Here is a 24564-nt window from a genome sequence, read left to right as displayed (position 1 = left end):
TGAGAAGATCACTTGAGGCCAGGAGTTTGAGACCAGCCTGGGCAACATAGCAAGACTGCATCTCAAAAAAAAAAAAAAAGAGTGATGACCTCCAAGGGTAAATGGAATTTCAACAGTCGGGGAAATGGCATTTCAATAAGGAAACATGACAGAGAGAGACACAAACAGAATGATCAAAGGGCATAAAGATGGAAAGTATATCGAATTTTAGGAAACAGGCAATTGTCTACTGCAACTGGAATAAGCAAAGAGGGAAAAAACACTGGATAGAAATGAGACTAGAAAAATCAGCTGTGGCCTGATTGTGGAAGAACTTGAATATCATGACTCAATGCCTCCACCACTTATTAGGTAGGTAAATTACATAATCTCTCTGAGCCTGTATCCTCCTCTTCTGGAAAATGGAGATAATTAATGCCTATTTTACAGGACTGACTGTTGTTTGGTTACATAAGATAAATACTGAAACCTCTTAGTGCTTAACTCACAATAAATGCTTAATAAATGGCAGTAAAGGTTGAGGTTATTATCTTGGGCTTTACTCTGAAGGCAGAGGGAAAACATTACATGTTTTTGAACAGATGTGAAACAGGGAGAGACTAAAGTAAGAGAAAATAGTTAAAGGCCATTGCAATAGACTAGGCTAGAGATAATGAACACCTACATAAGGTCAGTGATAATGGGAACTGAAATAATAGATATAAAGGCAGCTGGGTCCGGTGGCTCACACCTGTAATGTCAGCACTTCGAAAGGCCGAGGTGGAAGAATCAATCACTTGAGTCCAGGAGTTTGAAACCAGCCTGGACAACAGAGCAAGACCCCATCTCTACAAAAAAAATTTTTTTAAAGAAACAAAAAATATATACAAAGGGAAAAAATGTAGATATGATGCGACACAATTAGTGGGTCATGATAGATTTAACGGATCAGGATATCCTGGAATCCAAATTCAATATTCTGAACACTCTGAAGAATCTTTCCTTGATGAACTCCTAGACATTTTCCTGACTGATGGAGTCCCAGTTTTGTGACTATCATTAGATTTTACTGGGGAGGAGGTTAGAATTTTCACTTAGGAAGAATTATTAAATTTAGCATTTTGAGGTAAGAACTATCGGGGGTTGCAGGAGGGAGAGCATCAGGAAGAATAGCTAATGGATACTGGGCTTAATACCAAGGTGGATGGGTTCATCTGTGCAGCAAACCACCATTGCATACATTTACCTAGGTAACAAACCTGCACATCCTGCAGGTGTACCCCATAACTTAAAATAGAAGTTGAAGGAAAAAAAAAAAAAGAACTAAAGAACTATGAATCTTGGGAGAAAGAATACTCAGAAAAATATGAGATCTTGAACTATGGTTATTACAACTTCATTTTCATTTCAACAAGCAGTATCTCCATCTGACAAGGGATTAATAGCCAGAATATAAAAGGAGCTCAAACAACTCAATAGGAAAATATCTAATAATCCAATTTTAAAATAGGCAAAAGATCTGAACACACATTTCTCAAAACGAGACATACAATTAGCAAACAGCTATATGAAAAGGCGCTCAACATCATGGATCATCAGAGAAAAGCAAATCAAAACTACAATGAGATATCATCTCACTCCAGTTAAAATCGCTTTTACCCAAAAGAGGCAGTAACAAATGCTGGGAGGATGTGGAGAAAAGGGAATCCTTGTATTGGTGGTTCCCTTGATGGTTGTGTAAATTAAAACACAATGGGAATGTAAATTAGTACAGCCATTATGGAGAACAGCATGGAGATTCCCCAAAAAACTAAAAATGGAACTGCCATATAACCCAGCAATACCACTGCTAGGTAAATGCAAAAAAGAAAGGAAATCAGTATATTGAAGAGATATCTGCACTCTAATGTTTATTACAGCACTATTCACAATAGTCAAGATTTGGAATCAACCTAAGGGTCCATCAACAGATGAATGGATAAAAAGAAATATGTAATAAAATAAAGAGTATATCTACCCCAATACACAATGGAGTACTATTGAGCCATAAAAAAGAATGAGGTAGATATTGAGGTAGATATTTCCCTAAGACACATTTCCTTTCTATTATATATTCTTTTTTTTTTTTTTTGAGATGGAGTCTCACTCTGTTACCTAGGCTGGGGTTCAGTGTCGAAATCTTGGCTCACTGCAAGCTCCGCCTCCCGGGTTCACACTATTCTGCCTCAGCCTCCCAAGTAGCTGGGACTACAGGCGCCTGCCACCACGCCCGGCTAATTTTTTGTATTTTTAGTAGAGACGAGGTTTCACCGTGTTAGCCAGGATGGTCTCAATCTCCTGATCTCATGATGCGCCTGCCTCGGCCTCCCAAAGTGCTGGGATTACAGGCGTGAGCCACCATGCCCAGCCACTCTACTATATATTCTTGTGCAAGTAGATTTCCATTTGTACAACTTTAATTTCAATGTAACAGACATTGATTAAGCTACTGAAATGTGCCAGGCATTGTTCAAAGCTCTGAAAAAGTGCTTCTTGGCTCGGGATTCATACCAGACTCTCCTGGAAAGTATTAGAATAATGATTCCTGGGCTCCACGACCAGAGGCTGTAATCTAATAAATCTGGGATAGGACTCAGGAATCCACATTTTTTTTTTTTCTTTTTTTGAGATGGTATCTCACTCTGTCACCCAGGCTGGAAGTACAGTGGCACGATCTTGGCTCACTGCAACCTCCGCCTTCTGGGTTCAAGTGATTCTCATGCCTCAGCCTCCCAAGTAGCTGGGACTACAGGCACATGTCCCCATGCCTGGGTAAGTTTTGTATTTTTAGTAGAGATGTGGTTTCACCATGTTGGCCAGGCTGTTCTCAAACTCCTGACCTCAAGTGATTTGTCTGCCTCAGCCTCCCAAAGTGCTAGGAATTTACAGGCGTGAGCCACCGCACCCAGCCAGGAATCCTTTTTTTTTTTTTTTGAGACAGAGTTTCACTCTTTTTGACCAGGCTAGAATGCAATGGCGCGATCTCGGCTCACCACAACCTCTACCTCCTGGGTTCAAGCGATTCTCCTGCCTCAGCCTCCCGAGTAGCTGGGATTACAAGAATGTGCCACCACGCCCAGCTAATTTTGTATTTTTAGTAGAGATGGGGTTTCTCCATGTTGGTCAGGCTGGTCTTGAACTTCTGACCTCAGGTGATCCACCCGCCTCTGCCTTCCAAAGTGTTGGGATTACAGGCGTGAGCCACCGCACCCAGCTGGAATCCATATTTTTAATAAAGTCGGTTGCACAGGTAAGGAGAACCTAAATATTGTTTTCCATTTTACAGATGTTTTATGTCTGAGCTGTATTTACTTACAACACTTCTGACACCGAATGTACAGGTTTTTTCCATCTCAACAACCAGTTCTGTCCAGACACCAACTGGGAGTCTCACATTTGAATTCTTATATTAATTACCTAGAGTTAGCATAGATCCTACAGGTTAAGTGCTCAGTCCCTCCCACAAGACTGTCCCCGACTTCAGATACCAGTTGCAAATCCCAGTCGCCTGTACTTCTGACCAACCACCTGTAAATCAGAGATTCCCATGACCCCTTCCTCATGTTTGATAATTTGCTAGAATGACATACAGAACATAGGAAAAGAGTTGACTTGCTATTACTGGTTTATAAAGGATACAACTCAGGAACTCAGGAAGAGACACATAGGGCAAGGTATGGGGGAAGGGGCACAGAACTTCCAAACCTTCCTCCAGGTATACAGCTCTACCAGCCCCTCCATGTGTTGACCATCCCAGAAGCTCTATGAACTCTGTTGTTTAGGAGGTTTTATGGAGGTTTTATTAAGTAGGCATGATTGTTTAAATCTCTGGCCACTTGTGATTAGCTCAATTTTCAGCCTCTTGCCCCTCCCTGGAGGTTAGAGAGTAGAGGTGAAAGTTTCAACTCTCTAATTATTCCTTGGACTTTCTGGTGACCAGACCTCAGCCTGAAGCTATCCAGGGGCCCTCAGACCCCAGTCATCTCATTATCATAAAAGATACTTACCAGTCAAGAAATTCCAAGGGTTTTAGGAACTGTGTGCAGGAACCAAGGATAGAGACCAAATGCTTATTTATTATCACAGTACGACATAAAAGACCCTTAATGACCTGATCTCTGTCTTACCTGCCTCTTCTTTGGCACTGATCATGCTGCCCACCTTCCATTCCAGTAATAGTCAATGACTTGTAATTGCCTGAAAATGCTAGATGTTTCACTGGTACTTCTGTGCATGTTGTCTACCCCACCAGCTCTACCCTTCCACACACGCACACACAAACACACACACACACACACACACACACACACCCCTAGCTTTGCTAGCCTTTTTTTTGTTAATCCTTCAAATTCTAGTTCAAACATCTCCGAGACCGTATTGGACCCTTAACAGAACTCATTGAGCCCACCATAATAATGATGAGTACTGTTGTGAGTATTAGAAATAATGTTAAGCACCTGTGACACAATGTTTGGCTAGACACTAATATATTCTATGGGTAACAAGAACCCACTGAAGTAGTATCATGAGATGAAGATGTGGAGAAAGGGGAAACCTCATACATTGTTGGTAGGAATATAAATTAGTACTGCCACTATGGAAAGCAGTATGAAAGCTCCTCAAAAAACTAAAAATAGAGCTTCCATATAACCCAGCAATTCCACTACTGGGTATATATCCAAAAGAAAGGAAATCAACATATCAAAGAGATATCTGTACTCCATATTTACTGCAGCACTATTCACAATAGCCAAATTTAGAATCAGTCCAGGCGAGGTGGCTCATGCCTGTAATCCCAGCAATTTGGGAGGCCGAGGAGGGTAGATCACCTAAGGTCCGGAGTTCGAGACCAGCCTGGCCAACACGGCGAAACCCTGTTTCTACAAAAAATACAGAAAGTAGCTGGGTGTGGTGGTGTACGTCTGTAGTCCCATCTACTTGGGAGGCTGACACAGGAGAATCACTTGAGCCCAGGGAGGTCGAAGCTGCAGTGAGCCGTGATCATGCCACTGCACTCCAGCCTGGGTGACAGAGACCCTGTCACAGAAAAAAATGAAAAAAAAAAAGATTTGTAATGACATGAGAAAGTGTTATATGGGGGAAAAAAGCAGAAAACAGAGCTGTATATTCATTATAATATCATCTGTATGTATATTTTAATGACATTTATCCGTAAGTGGTAAAAAATACAGAAAGGAAATATGTAAAATATGAATGGTGATTATTATGGAATGATTGTATTTCTTAGTGTTTTTCTTTTTTTAAATACTTTTTGAGGCTGGGCATGGTGGCTCACGCCTGTAATCCCAGCACTTTGGGAGGCCAAGGCGGGCGGCCCTGCCTAGGCAACAGGGCAAAACCCCGTCTCTACTAGAAATACAAAAATTAGCTGGGAATAGTGCCGGGCACCTGTAATCTCAGGTACTCAGGAGGCTGAGGCACGAGAATCACTTGAACCCAGGAGGCAGAGGCAATAAGCCAAGATCATGCCACTGCAATCCATCCTGGGTGACAGAGCAAGACTCTATCTGGGGGGAAAAAAAAAAAACTTCTTGGATTTCCAACTTTTCTAATAATAAACCTACATTACTTCTAATAATTTAACAATATAAAGTAGTAAATGCAAACTTCACTTGTAAACTTATGCTAACAGAAAGAAAAGAGGGGGAAATGCATGCATTACACTTGAAATAATCAAAGTAATAAACACTATCAAGCAGCTGTACCAAGCCTTACTTACAACATTCATAATTTGATTTCCACAATTAGCGAAGTTTATAGAATGCACTCCAGAGACTAAAATACAAACATGGCCACAGACAGCTCTTGTTTTCTGAATGGAAAGAAGGGGTGGGTGGGAGATGGAGAGAGGAAACCAGTGCCCTCAGCAAAGGAGTACCAAGTTGCAGATCTCATAATGATCTTCTCTGTCTACTCACTACAAAGGCACCATGGCAACTGGGAACCTCAGAATATCAAGGAAGGAGCATTGAAAGCAGAGAGTTTGGAGAGCTATCAGGGGAAGTGAAGAAGCTCAGGAAAGCTAAATGAGAAATGCTAAGAAAGTCAATACATAAGAACACTCTCACACTAGCCATAAGCAAAGCCTTAATATAAACAAAACCAGAGCCAATTTCCCTATTTCCCATGTCAAAGCTTGATAGTGATGAGCCAATAGATAGGAAGCAGGAATAAAATTTCCTGCACTTTCTTTTCTTTGTTTCTGTTTTTGAGATGGAGTCTTGCTCTGTTGCTCAAGCTGGAGTGCAGTGCAGTGGCGTGCTCTCAGCTCACTGCAACCTCCGCCTCCCGGGTTCAAGTAATTCTTATGCTTCAGCCTCCCGAGTAGCTGGGATTACAGGTGCTCGCCACCACATTTGGCTAATTTTTGTATTTTTAGTAGAGACAGGGTTTCGCCATGTTGGTCAGGCTGGTTTTGAACTCCTGACCTCAGGTGATCCGTCTGCCTTGGCCTCCCAAAATGCTGGGATTACAGGTGTGAGCCACCGCACCCGGCCTCCTGCATTTTCAGTAGTGGTTATTCTCAACATGTGAATTATAATATTGATAGTATATATTTGCCATCATCAAAAGGCTTTCAGACCTAAATTTCCAAGTTTTAAGCACTAACATACAAAAGACTTAAAGAGGTTTTTCCAGTAAAAAATGTTTATCTTATAAAAGGACTCCTTGATAATAAATAATATATTATACCAGTATGGCACATTTTACTATTCCAACAGCTTTTAAAGCTATTACTTAACTCTATCTCTACCACTAGATTTAAAGAGTCATTTCAAACTCAAGGAGTTTAAAGTGAGAGACTAAAAAGAAATGAGAATCTGTATTTCTTTCCCAGTCAAACACAAACATATATAGCCAAAACTAAAAAGCTCTGTCATAAATGGCACATAAAATGATTATAAAATTCATTAAAGTATCATCGTTAATGCAATTAATTAATACCAATTGTTGCTCTGTAAGTATAAAAAGTGTAGAATGGTAATCTTCCTTTATTTTTCTGTTTCTCTCTGTTTCTACCAAATTTTCACTAGCAACCATATACTTTCATGATTTGCTAACTTCCTCTTAAACGAGTCACTAGTCAATGTCATAAAAAAAAGGTGGGGGGTGGTAATGTGATAGAATGTGACAGATTAAGAAATTTAAAGAACATAATACACAATTTGTAGATGTGGATTGGATACTTGCATGAAGGAACCAGAATTTTGAGGTTCCTTGGAGAAATGAAATAGTGTGTATATTAAATTAGATTAAAATTTATTGAAATAGAAAGTGAAAATTTTTTGACTAAAAAAAGCAGATTATAAAACTGTGTGTACAGTATGACCTCATTTTAGTAAAAAAAAAATGAATATATACATATATGCATAGAAAAGGATACAGATGGTAGGGAGTAACCTTTGGGTGGCAAATATACAAGGGTTTATTTTTGCTTGCTTGTGTTGTTTTTTATTTTCTATTATGCTTCTTTAATAAAGCATTATTTAAAAATATTTTTTCTAGGCTGGGCACAGTAGCTCACACCTGTAATCCCAGCACTTTGAGAGGCCAAAGTGGGAGGATCACTTGAGCCTGGGAGTTCAAGACCACCCTGGGCAACATGGTGAAACCCCATCTCTACAAAAAATTTTAGGCTGGGTACTATGGCTCACTCCTGTAATCCCAGCACTTTGGGAGGTCAAGGTGGGGGATCACGAGGTCAGGAGTTCAAAACCAGCCTGGCCAAGATGGTGAAACCCCGTCTCTATTAAAAATACAAAAGATTACCTGGGCGTGGTAGTGGGCACCTGTAATCCCAGCTACTCGGGAGGCTCAGTCAGAGAATTGCTTGAACCTGGGAGGCAGAGGTTGCAGTGAGCCAAGATCGTGCCACTGCACTCCAGCCTTGGCAACAGAGTGAGACTCCATCTCAAAAAAATAAATAAATAAATAAAAATAAAGTTAGCTGGGAGTGGTAGCACATACCTATTGTCCCAGCTACTCAGGGACTGAGGCAAGAGGATTGCTTGAGCCCAGGAGTCTGAAGGTACAGTGAGCCATGATCACACCACTGCACTCCAGCCTGGACAACAGACAGAAATCCTGTCTGTAAAAAAAATTTTTAGTATATATAAATATATATTTTCTAACTTCTATCCCTTTCTAACAAGGCTAACATTTAATTAGAGAAGAATTGCTCAACAGAACATAAGGCCTGGGTGCAGTGGCTCACGCCTGTAATCCTAGCACTTTGGGAGGCTAAGGCGGGTGGATCACTTGAGGTCAGGAGTTTGAGATCAGCCTGGCCAACATGGCAAAACCCTGTCTCTACTAAAAAAACAAAGATTAGCCAGGCATGGTGGTACACACCTGTTGTCCCAGCTACATGGGAGGCTGAGGCAGGAAAATAGCTTGAACCTGGGAGGCGAAGGTTGCAGTGAGCCGAGATCACACCACTGCACTCCAGCCTGGGTGACAGAGCGAGACTTCATCTCAAAAAAAAAAAGAAAGCATATCTGTTACACCAAGGGTTTTAGTTTAGTGTAGTAGTTTATAGTACGAGCTCTGACTAGAATCAATACCCAAACTGGCCACCTTAAGCATGTTATTTATGTCTCAATCCCCATCCATAAATTGTGGGCAACAGGCCGGGTGCAGTGATTCCTGCCTGTAATCCCAGCACTTTGGGAGGCTGAGGCAGGTGGATCACCTGAGGTCAGGGGTTCGAGACCAGCCTGACCAATATGGTGAAATCCTGTCTCTACTAAAAATATGAAAATTAGCCAGGCATGATGGTGGGCACCTGTGATCCCAGCTACTTGGGAGGCTGAGGCTAGAGGATTGCTTGAACCCGGGAGGCAGAGGTTGCAGTGAGCCGAGCTCATGCCACTGCACTCCAGCCTAGGCGACAGAGTGAGACTCCATCTCAAAAAAAAAAAAAAAAAAAAATTGTGGGCAATAATAGCACAATACCTACCTCATGGGATTGTTGTGACAATTCAGTGTGGTACTCCATAAAGCACAGCAGAGTATGTGGCATACAGTAAAGCACTTAATAAATGTAACCTGTTATAACTATTATTTTTCCAATTAGCTACTGAGAAAACTTGACTAATAGTTCCTAAAGTTAATGTGAAAAATAGAATGTAGGAACAATAGGCCTTCTCTCACTATTGTCCCCTAAACTTCTCTTTTGACCCAATAGAAGAAGTTGAAAGTCAATCCTAGATCCTCCCAGAATCTGACCTGGACACTATTATTTCCTATGGATAAAGGTCTGCACAGCTTTATATGAATTGTGAATGAAAATGAAATGTGGCCGGGCGCGGTGGCTCACGCCTGTAATCCCAGCACTCCAGGAGGCCAAGGCAGGCGGATTACGAGGTCAGGAGTTTGAGACCACCCTGACCAACATGGTGTCTCTACTAAAAATACAAAAATTAGCCGGACACGGTGGTGCATGCCTGTAATCCCAGCTACTCAGGAGGCTGAGGCAGGAGAATCGCTTGAACCCAGGAGGAAGAGGTTGCTATAAGCCGAGATCGCACCACTGCACTCCAGCCTGGACAACAAGAGTGAAACTCAGTCTCAAAAAACAAAACAAAAAAAAGTCCATATTTAGCCTTTCTTCTCAAATGTTCAATTGAATACTAATGAATTCCAGAAATACATCAACCTGGCTGATATATCAACCTCTAGTTGATCTTATCTAAAAATAAAAAGCCAAATCAGTTGTCTACAGTGAGGTCTGTATATTTCCACCAAGCTGTAACTACTTTTTACTTAGGGTCTTCTTTTCTTTTTTTTTTTTTTTTTGCTGTGATGGCCAGGCTGGAGTGCAATGGCAGAATCTCGGCTCACCTTAACCTCTGTACCCCCAGGTTCAAGCGCTTCTCCTGCCTCAGCCTCCCAACTGGCTGGAACTACAGGCATGTGCCATCATGCTCAGCTAATTTTGTATTTTTAGTAGAGATGGGGTTTCTCTGTGTTGGTCAGGCTGGTCTTGAACTCCTGACTTCAGGTGATCCGCCCACCCCAGCTTCCTAAAGTGCTGGGATTACAGGCGTGAGCCACCATGCCCAGCCAGGGTCTTATTTTCAAATGTTTGGGTCATAAAGCTTAGAAAGCGATTCACCCAGCTGGGCATGGTGGTTCATACCTGTAATCCTAGCACTTTGGAAGACCGAGGCAGGCGGATTGCCTGAGATCAGGAGTTCAAGACCAGCCTGGCCAATATGGTGAAACCCCATCTCTACTAAAATACAAAAAATTAGCCGGGCTGGTGGCACATGCCTGTAGTACCAGCTACTCAGGAGGCTGAGGCACAAGAATATCTTGAACCTGGGAGGTGGAGACTCTGTCTCAAAAAAAAAAAAAAGGCCGAGGTCAGGCACGCTGGCTCACACCTGTAATCCCAGCACTTTGGGAGGCCAAGGCAGGTGGATCACCTGAGGTCGGGTCTAGCCTAACATGGAGAAACTCTGTCTCTACTAAAAACACAAAATTAGCCTGGCGTGGTGGCGGGCACCTGTAATCCCAGCTACTCGGGAGGCTGAGACAGGAAATCGCTTGAACCCGGGAGGTGGAGGTTGTGGTGAGTGGAGATTGTGCCACTGCACTCCAGTCTGGTCAACAAGAGCGAAACTCCATCTCAAAAGAAAAAAAAAAAAAAAAAGGCTGGGCATGGTGGCTCACGCCTGTAATCCTAGCACTTTGGGAGGCTGAGGCGGGCAGATCACCTGAGGTCAGGAGTTCGAGACCAGTCTGGCCAACATGGTGAAACCCCGTCTCTACCAAAAATACAAAGCTTAGCTGGGCATGGTAGTGGGTGTCTGTAATCTCAGCTACTTGGGAGGCTGAGGCAGGAGAATCGCTTGAACCTGAGAGATGAAGGTTGCAGTAAGCCGAGATGGTGCCACTGCACTCCAGCCTGGGCGACAGAGCAAGACTCCTTCTAAAAAAAAAAAAAAAAAGAAAGAAAGAAAAAAAAGTGATTCACCCAGTCTTTCATTGGACTCTAGGAAGTACATGAAGCAAATAATTTCCATCGCAGGAAAAGTCTATTTTCTATTTGGCTCATCCAACATACCACTAGACTTCTCAGCACCTAAACTTGAGAGAGAGACTCAGTCCCATCTTATATTATGGCAGTTACTTCGTTTGGTTTCAGATGACCTCCAGTTAACATCTCCTAGGAATGTACCTGCCCCCTTAATCTATGTCACCCGTGAAGGATTAGGCTATTGGTTCTAAGAACTAATCTTAAACTCAACTTAGTCTCTATTTAACTTTGAGTTCCCGGAGTGAAAAGGAGTATCTGAATCATTATCTTCAAATTTATAGATGACTCCAAGGAGATAATATGTAGTGTCCATGGTCACACACCTAATTAGTGGCAGATGTCATGACAGAGGTCTTTCACCTATCAAATTAATTTGACTCAATTAAAATTACCCCAAAGGTCATCATATCCAGAAGTGACTTAAGGAATGGATAAACAGAAAACGTTTTTTCTATTTTGGAATGTTAGCTCTCTGAGGAGTGAGTTGGAACTGGCATTGTCTCCTCTCCATGCTGCTGATCACACTTCAATCCACGGCCCCTCCACGAGCTACGGACATGATTTTTGCAACAGTAAGGCATGCAAAAAAATTCCAGACACTCATGCCACTGACCACATAGACTTTGCATAAGAGCCATCAACTTTGGGAATGACTTGGCAACTACAGACTGCCTTGGGATATCACTAGCTGAGTTTCTTATAATGCGTTTATATCACCATTGCCAAACTCAGTTTCCTAATCCAGCAAATGGATATTATGTTTCACATAAACTCCAACTGGACAGATTTCTCAAGATGCTGTGTGGTTTTATGGATTTGGAGTTAAACCAGTCTTTCTCACGAGGGGCACTATGACATTTTGAGTAGGAGATTTCTTGGTTGTGTAGGATTATCTACTATACCACAGAAGGTTTAGTATCATTGGTCCTTTGTCCTTTGTCCTCTAAATGCAAGTAGTCCCACCAGTCACAATCCCCCTACAAACACTTCCAAATGACCTCAAGAGAGAAGAATGCCACCACCAGTATTAACCTTAAAGCCAACCATTAAGTGAACTATAAAATAAAAAATGTTTACATAAAGATAAAGACTTAATCCCTTTTACCTGCCACTAAAATACTGCTCTCTATTCCTCTTTTTAACCCAGAGATAATGCTTTGTTCACTAACTCCATCAGACCAACTTTGTCTGAACTAGTTATATAATTAAGACACCTGTATGGATGGGGAAGTAGAGTAGAAAAGTTACTGAAATAAAATCAGGATATGAGTTTGATTCCAAGTTCTCCGGCTATTCAAACTTAGGCAAGTTATTTCTCCTCACTGGGCCTTAGTTTTCCCAACTATTAAAAAGTATTTTATGGCCAAATGTGGCGGCTCATGTCTGTAATCCCAGCACTTTGGCATGCCATGATAGGAGGATCGCTTGAGGCCAGGAGTTCAAGACCAGCCTGGGCAACATAGCAAGACCTCTGTCTCTATTTAAATTTTTTAAATTAATTTTTTTAAATAAAATAAAATAAAAAGTGTCAGGTTAAATTATCTCTCTGGTTTATTACAATTCTAGGAATCTGTGAAGTAAAACATAATTAACTTGCTTTACACTTTTCTTTTGACCTCTACATAGCTAAATGAGGGTGATCACTAACAAATACTGCCTAGTCTCCCAGAAGCCCTGATTCCAAGCCCTAGGGATAACAGTAAGACAGAACAATCACATCCAGCCAGATCTCATACAGGATTTTATTATGGAGTCAGCATATTTAATGTATAAAACAGAGCTGAATTATTTTATGACCCAGTAATAATAGAGGTACCAAGATAATAACAGCAGCAACAGCCACCCTAACTTATGTTTATCTAGGATACACCTATAATCTGAATGCTGGCTGTACACAACAATCACCTGGATACCTTAAAAAAAAAAAGCCCCAGTTCCACACCAAGCCAGTATCAAATGAATCAAAATCTCTAGGGATGGGGCTTATCTCCCAAGGCTCCCTGAGGTGATTCTGATGAACAGTGAGAACCAAGAACCACTGATTCAGACCTTTTAATCCAAGAACTGAAAAGCAAATGACCAAAAGTTAGTATCTCACACGCTAGTTATATAATCAAACATTGATAAATAAAAACAATCTAGTGTTACTATGTACTGACATTCTCAGTTACAGAGAATTGTGTTTCTAGAGAAAAAGGAGAGCTCTATTAACAGCCCTTTATTGGGGACTGGCCCTGCTAGAAACAGAATATAACTTTCTGACAATCTGACGAATCAGTTCAAAAAACTTACTACGAAGTTGACAACCCCTGGAAAATTCCTATCAATCATCAAGATAGTTAAAACCATGTTAGTCAAAGTAGTGCAAAGACTGAAATTCCTCAACCTAATTCTTACTCACTAGCTCTCACTAAAAGACCTAGCAGGTAGAAGTGGCCGGGTGTAGTGGTTCATGTCTTTAACCCCAGCACTTTGGGAGGCTGAGGCAGGCGGATCACTTCAGGCCAGGAATTCAAGACCAGCCTGGCCAACATGGCGAAACCCGGTGTCTACCAAAAACAACAAAAATTAGCTAGGCATGAGGGCACGCACTTGTAGTCCAACCTATTCAGGAGGCTGAGGCAGGAGAATCTCTTGAACCTGGGAGGCGGAGGTTGTAGTGAGCTGAGATTGTACCACTGCACTCCCATTTGGTGACAGAGCAAAAAAATAAAAATAAAAATAAAAATAGGCTGGGCGCGGTGGCTCACACCTCCAATCCCAGTGCTTTGGGAAGCTGAGGCGGGTGGATCATGAGGTCAGAAGTTCAAGACCAGCCTGGCCAACATGGTGAAACTCCATCTCTACTAAAAATACAAAAAATTAGCCAGCTTGGTGGCAGGTGCCTATAATCCCAGCTACTTGGGAGGCTGAGGCAGAAGAATTGCTTGAACTCAGGAGGCGGAGGTTGCAGTGAGCTGAGACCGCACCGCTGCACTCCAGTTTGGGCAACAGAGCAAGACTCCGTCTCAAAAAAATAAAAAAGAAAGACCTAGTAGAACATGAAAAATTTGATGGAAACATACATGATTTCTGAAAAATACATCATTTATGACTTCCTCAACAAAGCTTTGAGTCCAGTGACATAGGAAAAGTCAAAGCAGTCTTTGCTAAAATCATTCTTGCTCTTTTCAGAACATAATCAGCAAAACTAACAAGACAGACCAATAAATAATAAGTAGACCATTAAACTCTCTCTTACCTTATGTGCAAGGCCAGGCCATCCTGTAGGCTAGAGATCCCCAAATCAGAGAGTGTATCTGAGCCAACAGAAGCAGGTGACAAAGAACCCTCCTTCTCCTCCAGTAGGTCCAGCTTCACCAGGTTGCTGATCTCATCCTCTGAGTTATCTTCAGACACAGAACCAATTATGAATCGAGAGTGCTGGTTCAGCTCCAGAGGTTTGGCCAAGGGAGATGGTTCATCCATTATTCCTCCAAAATGAGCTCTTAGAGCTATGGAGAAAATGAAGTGAGAAAGGCAGGTTATGAATAATCATCTATATCTGAGGTCAGCCAGAGGTTATATCTAATAGACCACAGCTGAGACTTGGAAGCAAGGCAGTTTGAGAACTAAATTCCTTGGCTATTTGATTTCAGGGCCTTTAATTTCTATAAGGGAGGAAAATTGAGATCATGATAACTATGCCCATAAATTAAAACCAGTTCCCTTTTCCTCAAAGAAATTTTTCTCAAAAACCTATAAGCCATTCCTAATCTCATTATCATTTGGTGGTATCCAAGAAATAATTATGATCAATGGGGAAACCTTTGCAGTAGGCAAAAGCTGCTTGTTGTGATATTGCTATTTTGGTTGTTAGTAATAGGGGGAACAAATGGTAAGGGTTTGGATAGAGTGATGGTTGTTTGAAATGATATTTAAACTACATAATGCTCATCTGGCTTCAAACACTATATACTGAGAGGCTATAACTTTTATTTTATTATTTATTTATTTATTTGAGACAGGGTCTCACTCTGTCACCCACATAGCATGCAGTACTACAATCACGGTTCATTGCAGCCTCAAACTCTTTGGGCTCAAGTGATCCTCCTATCTCAGCCTCCCCAGTAGCTGGAACTACAGGCACGTGCCACCATGGCCAACTAATTTTTGTGTGTGTGTGTGTGACAGAGTCTTGCTCTGTCACCCAGGCTGGAGTGCAGTGGTGCGATCTCCACTCACTGCAAGCTCCGCCTCCTGGGTTCATGCCATTCTCCTGCCTCAGCCTCCCAAGTAGCTGGGACTACAGGTGCCCGCCACCACGCCTGGCTAATTTTTTGTATTTTTAGTAGAGATGGGGTTTCACCGTGTTAGCCAGGATGGTCTTGATCTCCTGACCTTTCGCCTTGGCCTCCGAAAGTGCTGGGATTACAGCCGTGAGCCACAGTGCCTGGCCCATTTTTTTTTTTTTCTTTTTTGAGATGGAGTTTCACTCTGTCTCCCAGACTGGAATGCAATGGCGCAATCTCAGACTGCAACCTCCGCCTCCTGGGTTCAAGCAATTCTCTGCCTCAGCCTCCCAAGTAGCTGGGATTACAGGTACCCACCACCATGCCTGGCTGATTTTTGTATTTTTAGTAGAGATGGGGTTTCACTATCTTGGCTAGGCTGGTCTTAAACTCCTGATCTCGTGATCCACCCACCTCAGCCTCCCAGAGTGCTGGGATTACGGGCGTGAGCCACTGTGCCCAGCCTAATTTTTAAATATTTTATAGAAATGGGGACTCCCTATGTTGCCTAGGCTGGTCTTGAACTCCTGGGCTCAAGCAATCTTCTCACCTTAGGCTCCCAAACTGCTGGGATTACAGGCGTGAGCCACTGTGCCTGGCCTATGAATTTTACATATGTGTATACTTTTAAAACAAACTCCAGATAGGTGATTTTTAATTAAAAACAAAAACTTTGCTTGTCCTCGTGAGTTTTTTCTTAAATTATGCATTTTAAAATTTCACCCCAAAATGACTACTTTTGGCTCTAATGTGCTGACATTGATATAATGAGAAAGTGAATCTATCACCAAATTTAAAATCTATAATCATCTCAAGTAAGCATAATTTTTCTAAAGGTAGGGCCTTATTAGTTAGGATTAGATACTGCCAATAGCTAACTAAGAAACTAATTAACAGCAAACCATCATGGCACGTGTTTACCTATGTAACAAACCTGCATGTTCTGCACATGTATCCCAGAACTTAAAGTATTAAAAAAAAAAAGAAAAAGAAACTAATTAATAAAGACCAAAACAGCAACATTCATTCTCTTTTATGGAATGAAGTGCTGCCCATAAAAATTTAAAAATACTTTTTAAAAACCAAAATAAGAGCTCACAACAATAAAAACCCAAACTAAATGAAACAATATTTATTCTGTCATCTCAAAAATCACATTTTAAAATTTTTTTTTTTTTTTTTTTTGAGACTGAGTCTGGCTCTGTCGCCCAGGCTGGAGTGCAGTGGCCGGATCTCAGCTCACTGCAAGCCCCGCCTCCCGGGTTCACGCCATTCTCCTGCCTCAGCCTCCCGAGTAGCTGGGACCACAGGCGCCCGCCACTTCACCCGGCTAGTTTTTTGTATTTTTTAGTAGACACGGGGTTTCACCGTGTTAGCCAGGATGGTCTCGATCTCCTGACCTCGTGATCCGCCCGTCTCGGCCTCCCAAAGTGCTGGGATTACAGGCTTGAGCCACCGCGCCCGGCCCATTTTAAAATTTCAAAACTACAGATCAACTCAGTATTAAATAGCTTGTACCCAGATCAATTATTTTAATTCAGGAAATAAGCCTGGGCACAGTGGCTCACGCCTATAATCCCAACACTTTGGGAGGCAGAGGCAGGAGGATTGCTTGAGTCCAGGAGTTCAAGACTAGCATAAGCATCAAAATGAGATCCCATCTCTACAAAAAAAAAAAAAAAAAAGATTGGCTGGACGCGGTGGCTCACACCTGTAATCCCAGCACTTTGGTAGGTCGAGGCAGGTGGATCATCTGAGGTCGGGAGTTCGAGACCAGCCTGGCCAACATAGTGAAACCCCGTCTCTACTAAAAATACAAAAATCAGCTGGGTGTGGTGACACACGTCTATAATCCCAGCTACTCGGGAGGCTGAGGCAGGAGAATCGCTTGAATCCGGGAGGCAGAAGTTGCAGTAAGCCGAGATCATGCCACTGCACTCCAGCCTGGGCAACAGAGCGAGACTGTGTCACAAAAAAAAAAAAAAAAAAAAAAAAAAGACAAAGGAAAAAGATTAATTCAGGAAATAATAATTCCCATTTGTGGACCTTTTAGAGATTCTCTTGACCAATCCCGACCTCAACTTGTATACTGATGGAAGTTCCTTTGCAGAGAAAGGACTTCAAAAAGTGGGTTATGCAGTGGTCAGTGATAATGGAATACTTGAAAGTAAACCCCTCACTCCAGAAACTAGCGCTCAGCTGGCAGAACTAATAGCCCTCACTCGGGCACTAGAATCAGGAGAAGGAAAAAGGGTAAATATATATATAGACTCTAAGTATGCTTACCTACTCCTCCATGCCCATGCAGCAATATGGAGAGAAAGGAATTCCTAACTTCTGAGGGAACACCTATCAAACATCAGGAAGCCATTAGGCAATTATTACTGGCTGTACAGAAACCTAAAGAGGTGGCAGTCTTACACTGCCGGGGTCATCAGAAAGGAAAGGGAAATAGAAGGGAACCGCCAAGCGGATATTGAAGCCAAAAGAGCTGCAAGGCAGGACCCTCCATTAGAAATGCTTATAGAAGGACCCCTAGTATTGGGTAATCCCCTCTGAGAAACCAAGCCCCAGTACTCAGAAGAAGAAATAGAATGGGGACCCTCATGAGGACAGAGTTTCCTCCCCTCAGGATGGCTAGCCACTGAAGAAGGAAAAATACTTTTGCCTGCAGCTAACCAATGGAAATTACTTAAAACCCTTCACCAAACCTTTCACTTAGGCATTGATAGCACCCATCAGATGGCCAAATCATTATTTACTGGACCAGGCCTTTTCAAAACTATCAAGCGGATAATCAGGGCCTGTGATGTGTGCCAAAGAAATAATCCCCTGCCTTATCGCCAAGCTCCTTCAGGAGAACAAAGAACAGGCCATTATCCAGGAGAAGACTGGCAACTAGATTTTACCCACATGCCCAAATCTCAGGGATTTTAGTATCTACTAGTCTGGGTAGATACTTTCACTGGTTGGGCAGAGGCCTTCCCCTGTAGGACAGAAAAGGCTCAAAAGGTAATAAAGGTACTAGTTCATGAAATAATTCCCAGATTTGGACTTCCCTGAGGCTTACAGAATGACAATGGCCCTGCTTTCAAGGCTACAATAACCCAGGGAGTATCCCAGGCATTAGGTATACAATATCACTTACACTGCGCCTGGAGGCCACAATCCTCAGGGAAGGTCGAGAAAATGAATGAAACACTCAAATGACATCTAAAAAGGCTAACCCAGGAAACCCACCTCACATGGCCTGCTCTGTTGCCTATAGCCTCACTAAGAATCCGAAACTCTCCCCAAAAAGCAGGACTTAGCCCATACGAAATGCTGTATGGACGGCCCTTCCTAACCAATGACCTTGTGCTTGACCAAGAGACGGCCAACTTAGTTGCAGACATCACCCCCTTAGCCAAATATCAACAGGTTCTCAAAACATTACAAGGAGCCTGTGCCCAAGAAGAGGGAAAGGAACTATTCCACCCTGGTGACATGGTATTAGTCAAATCCCTTCCCTCTAATTCTCCATCCCTAGATACATCCTGGGAAGGACCCTACCCAATCATTTTATCTACCCCAACTGCGGTTAAAGTGGCTGGAGTGGAGTCTTGGATACATCAGACTCGAGTCAAACCCTGGATACTACCAAAGGAACCCGAAAATCCAGGAGACAACACTAGCTATTCCTGTGAACCTCTAGAGGATCTGTGCCTGCTCTTCAAACGACAACTGGGAGGAAAGTAACTAATATCGTAAATCCCCATGGCCCTCCCTTATCATATTTTTCTCTTTACTGTTCTCTTACCCCTTTCACTCTCACTGTAACCCCTCCATGCCGCTGTATGACCAGTAGCTCCCCTTACCAAGAGTTTCTATGGAGAATGCGGCGTCCCGGAAATATTGATGCTTCATTGTATAGGAGTTTATCTAAGGGAAACCCCACCTTCACTGCCCACACCCATATGCCCCACAACTGCTATAACTCTGCCAGCCTTTGCATGCATGCAAATACTCATTATTGGACAGGGAAAATGATTAATCCTAGTTGTCCTGGAGGACTTGGAGCCACTGTCTGTTGGACTTACTTCACCCATACCGGTATGTCTGATGGGAGTGGAGTTCAAGATCAGGCAAGAGAAAAACATGTAAAGGAAGTAATCTCCCAACTGACCCGAGTGCATAGCACCCCTAGCCCCTACAAAGGACTGGATCTCTCAAAACTACATGAAACTCTCCGTACCCATACTCCCCTGGTAAGCCTATCTAATACCACCCTCACTGGGCTCCAGGAGGTCTCGGCTCAAAACCCTACTAACTGTTGGATGTACCTCACCCTGCACTTCAGGCCATACATTTCAAACCCTGTACAAGTTGTACAATGGAACAACTTCAGCACAGAAATAAACACCACTTCCGTTTTAGTAGGACCTCTTGTCTCCAATCTGGAAATAACCCACACCTCAAACCTCACCTGTGTAAAATGTAGCAATACTATAGACACAACCAACTCCCAATGCATCAGGTGGGTAACTCCTCCCACACGAACAGTCTGCCTATCCTCAGGAATATTTTTTGTCTGTGGTACCTCAGCCTATCGATGTTTGAATGGCTCTTCAGAATCTATGTGCTTTCTGTCATTCTTAGTGGCCCTTATGACCATCTACACTGAACAAGATTTATACAATCATGTCGTACCTAAGCCCTGCAACAAGTACCCATTCTTCCTTTCGTTATCGAAGCAGGAGTGCTAGGTGGAGTAGGTACTGGCATTGGTGGTATCACAGCCTCTACTCAGTTCTACTACAAACTGTCTCAAGAACTAAATGGTGACATGGAATAGGTCGCCGACTCCCTAGTCACCTTGCAAGATCAACTTAACTCCCTAGCAGCAGTAGTCTTCAAAATTGAAGAGCTTTAGACTTGTTAACTGCCGAAAGAGGGGGAACCTATTTATTTTTAGGGGAAGAATGCTGTTATTATGTTAATCAATCTGGAATCGTCACCGAGAAAGTTAAAGAAATTCGAGGCCGGGGGCGGTGGCTCAAGCCTGTAATCCCAGCACTTTGGGAGGCCGAGACGGGCGGATCACGAGGTCAGGAGATCGAGACCATCCTGGCTGACACGGTGAAACCCCGTCTCTACTAAAAAAACACAAAAAACTAGCCGGGCGAGGTGGCGGGCGCCTGTAGTCCCAGCTACTCGGGAGGCTGAGGCAGGAGAATGGCGTGAACCCGGGAGGCGGAGCTTGCAGTGAGCTGAGATCCGGCCACTGCACTCCAGCCTGGGCGACAGAGCGAGACTCCGTCTGAAAAAAAAAAAAAAAAAAAAGACATTCGAGATCGAATACAAGGTAGAGCAGAGGAGCTTCAAAACACTAGACCCTGGGGCCTCCTCAGCCAATGGATGCCCTGGATTCTCCCCTTCTTAGGACCTCTAGCAGCTATAATATTGCTACTCCTCTTTGGACCCTGTATCTTTAACCTCCTTGTTAAGTTTGTCTCTTCCAAATCGAAGCTGTAAAACTACAAATGGTTCTTCAAATGAAGCTCCAGACGCAGTACATGACTAAGATCTACCACAGACCCCTGGACCAGCCTGCTAGCCCATGCTCCGATGTTAATGACATGGAAGGCACCCCTCCCAAGGAAATCTCAACTGCACAACCTCTCCTACGCCCCAATTCAGCAGGAAGCAGTTAGAGCGGTCGTCGGCCAACCTCCCCAACAGCACTTGGGTTTTCCTGTTGAGAGGGGGGACTGAGGGACAGGACTAGCTGGATTTCCTAGGCCTACTAAGAATCCCTAAGCCTTGCTGGGAAGGTAACCGCATCCACCTTTAAACACGGAGCTTGCAACTTAGCTCACACCTGACCAATCAGGTAGTAAAGACAGCTCACTAAAATGCTAATTAGGCAAAAATAGGAGGTAAAGAAATAGCCAATCATCTGTTGCCTGAGAGCACAGCGGGAGGGACAATGATCAGGATATACACCCAGGCATTCGAGCCAGCAGCGGCTACCCTCTTTGGGTCCCCTCCCTTTGTATGCTGTGTCTTCACTCTATTAAATCTTTTTTTTTTTTTTGAGACGGAGTCTGGCTCTGTCGCCCAGGCTAGAGTGCTGTGGCCGGATCTCAGCTCACTGCAAGCTCCGCCTCCCGGGTTTACGCCATTCTCCTGCCTCAGCCTCCGGCGTAGCTGGGACTACAGGCGCCCGCCACCACGCCCGGCTAGTTTTTTTGTATATTTTAGTAGAGACGGGGTTTCACCGTGTTAGCCAGGATAGTCTCGATCTCCTGACCTCGTGATCCGCCTGTCTCGGCCTCCCAAAGTGCTGGGATTACAAGCTTGAGCCACCGCGCCCGGCCCACTCTATTAAATCTTGCAACTGCAAATAAATAAATAAATAAAACCCAATTGTGATTTTGAGGTGCTCTAAGATATGGTACATTAATAGATAATAAATGTATTATTAATAACTCTGTATGCTATAACCCACTGTGAAGTATGAAAGTAGGTGGACAATAGTGCTCCTTGACATCAGATGAGAAACCATCAATACTTTAAAATGTTGGAAATCACCACTGAACATGTGAAAATTACATATGCACGATTGTTCTGGTGTAATTCGTGAGTCACAGTTTATTCATTTACAGAGACAAACAGCATTTATATACGTTAGAGTAGTATGATCCTCAAAGTGTGGTCCCTGGACCAGTGGCATCCCCTGGGAACTTGCTAGAAGTGCAAATTCTTGGGCCCTACCCCAGACCAACTAACCGTATCAGAACCTACAGGTCAGCATCTATCAATCTATGCTTTCACAAGCCCTAAAGGTTGAGAATCACTGTGTTACAAGAATAAAACAGTAATTAACAAATCGGCAGGACTGCTAAAACAAAACTAAAGAAAACCTATACCAGCCTGGGCACCATAGTGAGATCCCATCTCTAAAAAAAATTGTTTTGAATTACCTGGGTATGGTGGCATACACCTGTAGTCCCAGCTACTGGGGAGGCTGAGGTGGGAGAATTGTTTGAGCCCAGGAGCTCAACACTGCAGTGTGCTGTGATAGCACCACTGTACTCCAGCCTTGGTGCAGAGCAGGACTCTGTCTCAAAAAAAAAAAAAGAAAACTACAGATATTTCCTTTTTTTTAGAGGCAGGGTCTTGCTCTGTCACTCAGGCTAGATTGCAGTGGCATGATCCTCGTTCACTGCAGCCTCAAACTCCTAGGCACAAGCAATCCTCCTGCCTCAACCTCCCAAATAGCTGGGACTACAGGCATGCACCACTATGCCTGGCTACTTTTTGTTTTTTTGTACAGACAGTCTCCACATGTTGCCCAGCCTAGTCTCAAACTCCTGAGCTCAAGTGATCCTCCCACCTTGGCCTCCCAAAGGGTTGGGATTATAGGTGTGAGCCACTGAGCCCAGCCTAACATTTCCTAAAAGTGAACTGGAGATTAATTTAGCTAACTGTTATCTTTAAAACTATAATCAGCCGGGCGTGGTGGCTCACACCTGTAATCCCAGCACTTTGGGAGGACGAGGCAGGTGGATCACGAGGTCAGAAGATCGAGACCATCCTGGTTAACATGGTGAAACCCCATCTCTACTAAATATATAAAAAATTAGCCGGGTGTAGTGGCGGGCACCTGTAGTCCCAGCTACTCTGGAGGCTGAAGCTGGAGAATGCTGTGAACCCAGGGGGCAGAGCTTGCAGTGAGCAGAGATCACGCCACTGCACTCCAGCCTGGGCTACAGAGTGAAACTCCATCTCAAAAATAAAATAAAATAAAATAAAACTAGAATCAAATATAAAAGTATCATGCAACGTGAGCCAAGGTTGCCACTACACTCCAGCCTGGTGACAGAGCGAGACTCCGTCTCAAAAAAAAAAAAGTATCATGCAACGGAAAAAATTTGCTGTCTAAATTTACTATACATTTCTCCCTTGAAATATTAGGTCTTAAAAAAAGTTCAAGACCAGCCTGCCCAACATGGGGAAACCTCATCTCTACTAAAAATACAGGCCAGACGCAGTGGCTCATGCCTGTAATCCCAGCACTTTGGGAGGCCGAGGCGGGTAGATAACCTGAGGTCAGGAGTTTGAGACCAGTCTGGCCAACATGGCAAAACCCCGTCTCTACTAAAAATACAAAAATTAGCTGGGCGTGGTGGCGCGTGCCTGTAATCCCAGCTACTCAGGAGGCTGAGGTAAGGAGAACCGCTTAAATCTGGGAGGTGATAGAGCGAGACTCTTAAAAAAAAAAAAAAAAAAAAACCTTTAAAGGGCTCCTATTATTTTTGGCCAGGCACAGTCGCTGTCTGTAATCCCAGCACTTTGGGAGGCCAAGGCAGGTGGATCACCTGAGATCAGGAGTTCAAGACCAGCCTGGTCAACATGGTGAAACCCCATCTTTACTAAAAATACAAAAAATTAGCCAGGCGTGGCAGTGGGCACCTGTAATCCCAGCTACTTGGGAGGCTGAGGCATGAGAATCGCTTGAACACAGGAGGGAGAGGTTGCAGTGTGCTGAGATTGTGCCACTACACTCTAGCCTGGGTGACAGAGACTCCCTCCGTCTCAAAAGGAAAAAAAAAAAGAAAGAAAGAAAGGAAGAAAAAAAGGCAGAGAGGGAGAGAAAAGGGGAAAAGGGAGGGAAAAGGGAAGAAAGGGGGAGGGAGGGGAACGTTCCAACAGACTGACTACACTGAAGAACACCAAAAGTTTACAACAGCAAAAAGCCTATTTCACATTTTCAGCAGTAAATAGTTAAGTTTAAAAATAACAGTAGATCCAAAAAATAAAATCCCATCCCAACTAACAGAACATAATGAGTGCCTTCTTCACAAGGTAAGTAAACAAGGCACTCAGGTGCAGATTCCAGCTTGCAGTCTGACTGAAGTTAGGTGACCACACAAAAGAGAAAATCCACAAAAAAAGGCAGAATTCTTTGATTCCATGGTAGAAGAAAAAGAAAGAGTTAATAAAACATGGTTTCTGGGCTAATAAGTGAGAGTCTCAATAAGGCCAACTTCAAGTTCCTAGCTAAGAAGACCATGAAGGCAGCCTTTTCTAAACGGTTACGTAGATTGGAGGCAACTCAGTGTGAACAGCTAAAAAGCCTGTCCAGCAACCGTACTGAATAGTATTTCCCAGGCACGAGCCTACAGACCAACAGAAAAGAGAGGTCATGTATGGAAAATCACTGAG

The 24564-nt window shown here is 43.2% G+C and overlaps 1 protein-coding gene across 3 annotated transcripts in view; it reads right to left on the bottom strand.

The window, feature by feature from the left end:
• Positions 1 to 24564, bottom strand: part of ACACA (acetyl-CoA carboxylase alpha) — a 326928-nt gene that overhangs the window by 226807 nt on the left and 75557 nt on the right. For all 3 annotated transcript variants that reach the window (XM_025361321.1, XM_025361319.1, XM_025361320.1), the window contains one exon: positions 14325 to 14577. In XM_025361321.1, the coding sequence (XP_025217106.1) occupies positions 14325 to 14551 (227 nt within the window). In that variant the 5' untranslated portion in view covers positions 14552 to 14577. The remainder of the gene's footprint in view (positions 1 to 14324; positions 14578 to 24564) is intronic.

Source organism: Theropithecus gelada, chromosome 16 (assembly GCF_003255815.1).
Source record: "Theropithecus gelada isolate Dixy chromosome 16, Tgel_1.0, whole genome shotgun sequence".
NCBI lineage: Eukaryota > Metazoa > Chordata > Mammalia > Primates > Cercopithecidae > Theropithecus > Theropithecus gelada.
Note: the sequence above shows the minus strand (reverse complement) of the source record. Positions and strands in the feature narration are given on the sequence as shown.